Genomic DNA, 8,829 nt, shown 5'->3' with positions numbered 1-8,829 from the left:
CTTGGAACTCCTATCAGGGCATTCTCACTTACTTAGACACACAAACATACTGGCAATCGTATCTCAACCCTTTCTTTTTGGGTTGGGGAAATAACCTCATATAATTCAGAGCCAAGAGGACAGAAATGGTTTATTGTTTATGAGTTAGTGTTGACAGACAAAGTATGGAAAGGGAAGTTTAGGATAGATGAGTGCACGAGGAAAGGATCCATTATTGCAGGGTTTTCTGGAACTATGCAATGAGACATAAATCATGGAATTGTTAAGAAAAACACAAACCATATACACAGCCTGCCTTCCTTTTAAAAAAAGTATTTGCCTGTGTAGTCTAAAATGTAAGTCATGCAGAAGTTGTATTGTGATAGCTCAGTGTAAAAAGGGACTGGTTGACAGTCTTAAAGGTAAAGTCCGCGGACCTGGCTCATCTGGAACTCTAGGCCCTGGTCATGTTGTTGTTTTTTTTTCTCTCTCTCCAGACTAGCAGGGGAGTCCAAAGAATGTGCACCAGCGTTTCATGAGAGTCATTCTAGAACAGTGTTTCTCAAACCATTCTCCAGGTGTTTTAGACTTCTGCTGCCAGAAATCCCACCTAGCTTACCAGCTGTTAGGAATTGTGAGAGCTGAAATTCAAAACATCTGGAGGAGCAGAGATTGAGAAACTCTATTCTAGAACATTGACCCCTTTCATTGCAAGTTGTATAAAGTTTCTAGGGTTGCTATAAGGATGGTTTTATCATTAATTTATAGCAAAATCTGTAATATAGGTGCCCAAACCTGCTCTTGACTTATATTTGAGGTTGACTTATACAGGATCATTTATAGATAACACTTTGGGTGTTAATGCTATCAGAGTCCCAGTTCTCCCACACTGTATAGACTTCTATAACCAATACAGTTTATCCAAAATGATTGGAACCAGAAGTGCCTGGGATTTGGGATGGCTGGAAAAGCACAGACTTTGGTTTTTGCAGCCTGTTTGCAGTAAATGCTGCAATAAAGGTTGAGCTTCAAGGAGTGGGATTCTATTCCCTTGGGTCCAACTGGAGCGGTGTGTCACTGCCTAAAACTAGTAAGGTAAACGGGAGCAACCTTCAGAGTCTGTAACTGACCACATTTGAACAGTAGAATAGAGAGCAAAGGAAAGAGCAGATAAAACTGCCTCATTAGCTGCTCCCTGCCCTACCAGTTAGTAGGTTTGGCCACAGAAATGGATGGAAGCTGAAGAAAGCAATAGTCATCCCTGCACACATTTTGAAAGAAGTCTACAGCTGGCCTCTAGAAATTTAAATTCTTTTTGTCCATTTATGGAAGGCTCACCTCACCAATTCATTTCATGCATACGTATTGTGAATGTTAAACTGTTTGCTGAAACACGTTGAATGGTGCTTTCTTTTTGTGGTGTAAAGGAACCTATTCTTTCCATGCTATTTTTTTTTTTTTTGCCTGTGATACTAAATTTTCTGTTAAAGGACCCAGGGCCAGGTACACGTTAACATGGTTCACTGTGCAAAATGTTCCATTTAGAAAAGCCTCATTTGTCATAATGCTCTAATACCAATTAAATAGTTTTTCCTTTTCTCTTTTAGGGAATTGGGGATCTGCAATTCTTTGCAATGAGAGACAAAGGAAGCTGAAGCGAGAGAGTAGAAATTTCTCTGGACCTTCACCAAATTAGAATTCCTAACACTTAGGAAAGTTAATGTATGTTTAGAATGCAGTTTTGTCCTTAGAAGCACCAGATAGCAATGTACACGTAATAGCCAGAGGGATAAGAGAGAAAAAAAATCTGTTGTTTATATTACTCTGAAAACCCTCCACACTGAAATAAGAGGCTGATTTGGGGTGAAAGTTCGAAAAGGACATGATGGTTAATAGCCAATGTGAAGTGGTGTTGCGTGCATGCTCACAATGCTGAATGTGCATGTTTTGAAGGCAGAAAAATCAGGAAATCATAATACAGTTCTAAAGGAATTAACCTTGTATAAAAATCTTTTCCCCTTCTCTGCTTTTTCTTTTGGAACTCTTGATCCTCCCTTTGGCCTCTGTGGGACGGCATAGTGCTGAATTCATGTCCCAGTCGATGGACAAGAGCTTTGTATCGGAGGATTGTACAGGATGTGGCAGCTAGCAAGAAGGTATCAGCTGGGCAGGGACAGATATTATGGCTCCAAGGTCATAAAAATGAGATAAAGGAATCAAAGGCTGCTTTGCCAACAGAAGTCCTATTGTGCATATGAAGAATAGGGAAAGTCTGGGTGCCTTTAGCATACGCAGACCCAAAGGGAACTGACCCCAGCACCCACACATTCTCCAAACCTTCCACACGTATCGATCCTGGTTGGGCTCCTTTAGCAGCAGCCTCCCCCTCCATCTTCTTGGCCGGCTCCTTCTTGCCTCAGGGGCCCACTCTGAATGTGGAGGTTGGGCTTGTGGCTGTCATTCTGAGTGGGACCGCTGCTCACTCGGTTCTTGATCTCTGCGGCCATAGTGAGAAATGCCTGTTCGACATTGGTGGCATTTTTTGCACTGGTTTCTAGGAAGGGCACCCCGAGGGAGTCCGCATATTCCTGAATGCAGGGAAATGAGAGACCAAATAATGAAAACACAGTAATAGGCATTGTTCTTGTTAAAAGGGAGAGAGATGTATTTACTGTGCTGCAAACCAAAGGTGTTTGAAAATGTACATGTGTTAAACACTGTACTACTCAGATGGTTTGTTGAAAATTTGCTACTGGATGTGTTGTTTTAAGATTTGCACATGGTCAGTGGCAATTTATGCTTTGCATTAATGCCAGAATATCTAACAATTGTTGTTTTCATTTCCCAATGAATTAAGTTGAATATGGGAATAAGGTGACTTCCACCTTTGGTAAATTACACTGATCAAAGATAGCTTCCTTTTTCAGCTTTTGATGCAGTAGCTTTCTAGGAATCTCTCAGTTCTTCAGCACTAATCTATGGTCAACATTTGCAGACGTGAACCTTAGAGCCATACTACACTCATGGAAATTTTAATCAAATACATTTTAATGTTCTATCAACAACAACATTTTATTATTATCCAAAGACCCTTATTGCTCCATAAGTGTATAAAATATACAAGGTTAATAAGATTATCAATATGAGTAGCTTGATGATTCACATTGTAGCAATGAAATGACTTGTGTTAACCATTTTGTAAATTTGTTATTACTAATATACATTTTCCATTTATGAAGGAATTAAAGCTCTTGGGCCTCTGCAGGCTGCTAATGGTAGTGATTTCACAGCACGTGATGTGTGATGTTCCCTAGGTGCGTACCTTGGCTGTTGTGTAGTCCACTGCTTTCTTGCTTGTGAGGTCGCTCTTATTTCCTACAATCAACTTGTTCACATTCTCGCTGGCATAGCGGTTGATCTCCTCCATCCAGAGGTGCATATTGTTGAATGAATCCTGGAAAATAGAGGTAGGTCTGTGAAAACTACTTGTGATTCTCTAGTTTTAAAACCATTCACAATAGTACCTATCATTGCACTTTATGTCAATGACTTTTTCTGGAGGTTTTTCATTTTGCTTGCTTTAGGGATGCTCCCAGATTAGTTACTGATTGCAGCTGGTTTGCCTTGATACATGCATACTCCCTTGCTGTGAGGATCACATTTGCCACAAAAGAATTGGCAGGAAGGTTCTTCTACTTTCTTTGAATGGAGGACTGGGTCTCTCACCTGGTCTGTCACATCATACACAATGATGATGCCATGTGCGCCTCGGTAATAGCTGGACGTGATTGTTCGGAAGCGCTCCTGCCCCGCTGTGTCCCACTGGGGAGAAAGCAAAACATGGTTCTGGTCAGGGATGCATTCTGGTGGGCAGAGTTGAAAGAGGTATTTTATTTTATTTAAATTATCATTTTATTTTATTTCAAAGCAAACTATCCAACATAAATAGCAACTTCCCCTTCTCCCAATATCCCCCCAGAACTACAAAGAAAAGTAAAAACAAAAAAAAAATCAGTGTGAAATTAGTTCTTATCCAGACCTCCCACTGTGATATAAATTATAAATTATAAAATTATAATGAGTATGTAATAAGGTAGAGCAGTTCTTGTTATCCAAATTAATCCTCTTCCTTCAAACTGCTGATGCTTGGGGCCTTCCTTTTTTTAGTCTTTAGATGCATCCACAGCTTAAACACAACCTCTTTTCTATGAATTTTGCTGAAACTGGATGGTTTTCCCTACTGATGCTTGCTGTTGTGCTGTGATACGTAATTAAGGCTAATGTTAAATAAGAATGTAGATCCTCTGTTTGTCTTAGCTGCTCAGCAAGAATGTGTATGTGTCTTTAGGTTGCCTACTAATTTATGGCCAATCCAATTGATTTCACAGTCAAGGAAAACTCAGGTGATTCTGCCAGATCCTGATGCGTTTTGTTAGGTGAGATAAGAAAGGCCACACCTGTTGAGATTTTGTAATCCATTCAGCTGCTGGAGCTAGAGGACTTGGAGCCTATATCCTTTCCATCCAGCTAATAGGTTTTTCTTTCCAGAAAATGGATAGAGATATGGTGTACTCACAATTTGCAGCTTAATTGTCCTTCCTTCCAACTCAATTGTTCGGATTTTGAAATCGACGCCAATGGTGCTTATGTAGCTGTCTGTATAGGTGTCATCCTAGAGAAGAAGAGAGAAAAGCATGTAAGTAGTACTACTCTACTATGAAAATAGAGTCTCACTTATCCAAACTAAACCGGCCTGCAGAAGCTTGGATAAGCGAATATGTTGGATAATAAGGAGGGATTAAGGAACAGCCTATTAAACATCAAATTATGTTATGATTTTACAAATTAAGCACTAAAACATCATGTTATACAACAAATTTGACAGAAAAAGCAGTTCAATATGCAGTAATGTTATGTTGTAATTACTGTATTTACGAATTTAGCAACAAAATATCACAATATATTGAAAACATTGACTACAAAAATGGCTTGGATAATCCAGAAACTTGGATAAGCGAGGCTTGGATAAGTGAGACTCAACTGTACCACTCTTGAGGTGAAATACTCATGTGACGTATTGTCCTGGAGACAGTTCTCAAGTCCAAATCCAATTTCTAGTTCCAGCTAGAATAAACACCTTGAATGAGTGGAATTTAAGCAAATATTGACTTGCGTTTCAGAACCTGGTTCAATTGAACTATAAAAATAATTCTTAAGAATACACATCTTTGTCAGAGGCTATGTTAGTTGAAATATACCTGTACAGTAATTGAGACTATTAGTTGGATTTAGGCCTAAGATTCCACTTGCTCTCTGATGTCTATTCCACATACAGATGCTGACCAGATTGTCAGTTGAACATGTCTTCAATATTGGCAACGGAAGGGTATTCTCTGCAGTGCACCCAAGGGGACAGGCTCCGTTGAGGGGGTTAGGGCAGAGCTTTTGGCTTCTAAAACCCCTTTAAGAGAGGAGATTATTTGAGTGATTAGAAGCCAACTGAATTCTGTACAGTGAGCACTTACTGCAAAACGGAGCAGAAGGCACGATTTCCCAACTCCAGAATCACCGATCAGAAGCAGCTTAAACAAATAGTCACTGTTGTGGAAGAAGGAAAGAGAAAAAAAAACTGAGCAACTGAAGTGGTCTAGTTTATTGGACCTTTTTTACTTTCCTTAGGAGGAGAGGGATAGAATTCAGTTATGGATAATAGGTATGACTAAACTGAGGCTGTCGTACTTTGCTCATATGAAATTATATGATTCACTGGAAAAGATGGCAATGCTTGATAAAGTGAAAGGCAGCAAGAAAAAAGAAAGACTACATTAAAGATGCAGGAGCCAAGGTTGCCCTGGTTTTGCAAAATCTGCTGGCAGCAACTCAATGGGTGCCATTGAAGCCAACTTGGTGGCTAATAATGATAGACAAAAAACTTTGAGAAGCCACTGGTTCTATATAAAAGTTTGTACAGGCATACAAAACTCAGAGCCTATCTAGATAGGTCTTGAAAGTGAATGCACTGGTGAAAATCTCGTTTGCTCAGCATCACCTCCTTCTATCAATGTAAATCAGGGGTCCCCAAACTTTTTAAGCAGAGGGCCAGTCCACAATCCTTCAGACTGTTAAAGGGCCAAATTATCATTTGAAAAAAAATACAAATAAATTCCGATGCACACTGCACATGTCTTATTTGTAGTGCAAAAACAACAACAAGAACAATGAAAGAACAATGAAAGAGTAATACAATATTTAAAAATGAAAACAATTTTAACCAACATACATTTATCAGGATTTCAATGGGAAGTGTGGGCCTGCTTCAGGCCAATGAAATAGTCAAGTTAATTAGGATTGTTGTTGTTGTTGTGTGCCTTCAAGTCATTTCAGACTATGGGCAAGCCTAAGACTAAAATTTATTATTTATTTATTTACTATATTTATTTACTACATTTGTATCACACCCTTCTCACCCCAAAGGGGACTCAGAGTGGCTTACAAATTATATGTACATACAATATATTATATTATTAGCATAGCACACTATTAGCATTATATATTACTATATTGAACTATACCACTATACTGTAATATTATTAGTGTTATATTGTATTACATTATATTATTATACAATATATTTTATTATAAAACTGAGGGCGGGGGCCAGGTAAATGACCTTGGAGGGCCACATGTGGCCCCCGGGCCTTAGTTTGGGGACCCCTGATGTAAATCATCCTTACCAACAAGGCTTCTCCCCCTATGGCTTGATACTCACTATTCAGGGCTGATGGTTGACATCCTGACAGGCAGACATGCAGAAAAAGGTGTCCTGCTATTTCAAGTCAAGGAAAAGAACTGGGATAGGATCTTGCAGTTCTCTGGATTCAGTTTGCCTTTTGGAGAAAGAGAATACTTGTGTACAGAATGTTTAAAGCAGATTGTCAGCTTTTCCTTATAATAAGGGATACCTCTTATTTTAGGATCAGAAAACACATCCCTTATAGGCCTGGCAGTTGTTCTGTATTATAAAGGATGTCCCCAATTTGAGAGTTGGAAAGCGTTCTCTTTTTACACAGACAGAACAAGATGCTCAAAGCTCTATATTGGATGTGGGCTGTTCATAAAGGCAAAAACACAAGTGCAATGTAATTTATGAATATAGAGAATATCTTAATTTTACAAAGTAGCACATGGCTAAATAAACTACAACCAATACTTTCAACTTGCTAAATGGTCCTATCCTAATTGTCAGTACATTTCAACAATCCTTTATCCCTTGGCTGGAATTAGGCTTCTTTCCGGCCCACTCTCTGTATCTCAGTGAAATAGGATTTCATTCCTGTAGAACCAGCTGTTCACTGTAAACTAGCGGTTTCTCAGGGCTTCTTTCCACAACAGACGTAACGGTTTTATAATCATTTAACTGTCATGGCTTCCTCAATGGATCCTGGAAATTGTAGTCAGGTGCTGAGAACTCTCTTGCAAAAATCAGTAGCCATCCCCACTGCCCTTTCAAAAAATTACATTTCCTGAGGAAGCTTCTCTACAAAAAGGAAAAGCTGTCAAAGTAGTTTGGTTTAAATGCTGCCCAAAGTTGTCACTAGATTGTAGTGTTTTTTCTGGCAGAGACTAGCAGGTGCTTATCACACATTCAAATCCAGACTTACTCCTTGATATTTTTAACTTTTGGAAACATGGACTGACTTGAAGGGAGTCTGGATTCTTCAAAAATGGGAGCCTACTCACAAACTTTAGACAATACCACAGCTGCAAAAAGACTTTTAGAATCAGACCCTACTGCCTTTCCTCTCCAGAATCCTGGAGAGGAATCCTGGAGAGGGGGCGGCGGCAATGTTTTAAAATAGAATGTCTCCTGAAGGCAGGTGTAGCATCTCATCCATACAGTTCCCTTACACCTTTGACAATCCTGCCCCCGCCCCAGCTAATAGCAATGCAGTAAAATGTCTTCCACTTCATCCTGCTTCCTTTCCAAACATCCCTATTGGAAAGGAAGTAATCTTTATCTCCTTCCGGTCTTCCTCCCATCCTTATTTTTGTGCATGCTTCAGCAAAAAGAGAGAGAAAGAGAGGGGGGGGATTTGGAGGTGGAAAAGAGAGGTGGTGTTACCTTTTTGAGGACAGACAAAGTGTCCTTCTCCAAAGAATCTGGCGGAGACCGGACCCTCTTCTTCAGGGTATCTGCTGCGAACTAAGGAAAGATGATGGATGAGGTCCCATGCAAGTAGAGGGGCAACCTGGACCATCCCCTGCTGTCAAAGAAATAGCCCTATTAATCTCTTGGAGTAGCATCCCCTGTCTGTGGACCCCAAGGTCTATGGTTCCAAGTTTAGCTGTGCCTGAGGAGAGGCCGCATTGGATCCCAAAGCACCATGATGGGGAAGAAACAAAGGATCTCCCCACCCTGCCGCCTCCCCTTCCCCAGATTTCCCCCCAGCAGCTGTTTTCCTCCTCCCTCCCTCACTCCCCAGCCCTTTTCTGTCTTGCAGCAAAGATGCTCCCAGCTGAGGGCTCGGCCATTGGCCAGCGGTTGGAGATGACATCACCTGATGATGCAGAGGATTGGCCAGGAGGGAGGGGATTGGCCTGCTGGCGTCTTTCATCTTGCAGAAGGGAAGGAGGGAGGGATCCGCAAAGCAGGAGGGAGGGTCCCTGCAAGAGAAAGGGAGGGCTGGTGGAGGTGACAGTGGGCTTGCAGGGTATGTGTAAAGGACCATGAAGGAGGCAGGAAGTGAATAGGCAGCACATGATAAGGCTCACCTGATGGTGGGTTATCTTCCTCTGGTTCCTAAAGGGGTGGGATTTCAGTGCATGTTTGAGGGTGATTGCAAACCACAT

General features: G+C 40.7%; 1 protein-coding gene across 1 annotated transcript; it reads right to left on the bottom strand.

Moving 5' to 3' along the window:
- Positions 1-112: 112 nt before the first annotated feature.
- LOC100566712 (ras-related protein ORAB-1) lies at positions 113-8,503 on the bottom strand. The gene is made up of 7 exons (XM_003228371.4): positions 8,102-8,503; positions 6,749-6,866; positions 5,505-5,577; positions 4,556-4,651; positions 3,706-3,801; positions 3,302-3,433; positions 113-2,567 (listed from the first exon to the last, which is right to left on the bottom strand). Exons 2-7 carry the CDS (start codon positions 6,769-6,771, stop codon positions 2,349-2,351), a joined length of 639 nt encoding a protein of 212 aa, XP_003228419.2. The 5' UTR covers positions 6,772-6,866; positions 8,102-8,503; the 3' UTR covers positions 113-2,348.
- Between the last annotated feature and the right edge of the window lie 326 nt (positions 8,504-8,829).

The sequence above is a fragment of the Anolis carolinensis genome, unplaced genomic scaffold (genome assembly GCF_035594765.1).
Source record: "Anolis carolinensis isolate JA03-04 unplaced genomic scaffold, rAnoCar3.1.pri scaffold_10, whole genome shotgun sequence".
Taxonomy (NCBI): domain Eukaryota; kingdom Metazoa; phylum Chordata; class Lepidosauria; order Squamata; family Dactyloidae; genus Anolis; species Anolis carolinensis.
Note: the sequence above shows the minus strand (reverse complement) of the source record. Positions and strands in the feature narration are given on the sequence as shown.

Coding starts and splice junctions, on each gene's coding strand:
- LOC100566712 (XM_003228371.4), bottom strand. CDS start 6,771: ATGTCAACCATCAGCCCTGAATA. Junction 3,802..4,555: donor GGACAATTAAGCTGCAAATT/GTGAGTACACCA, acceptor CTTTCTCCCCAG/TGGGACACAGCGGGGCAGGA. Junction 2,568..3,301: donor TGGACTACACAACAGCCAAG/GTACGCACCTAG, acceptor CCCTGCATTCAG/GAATATGCGGACTCCCTCGG.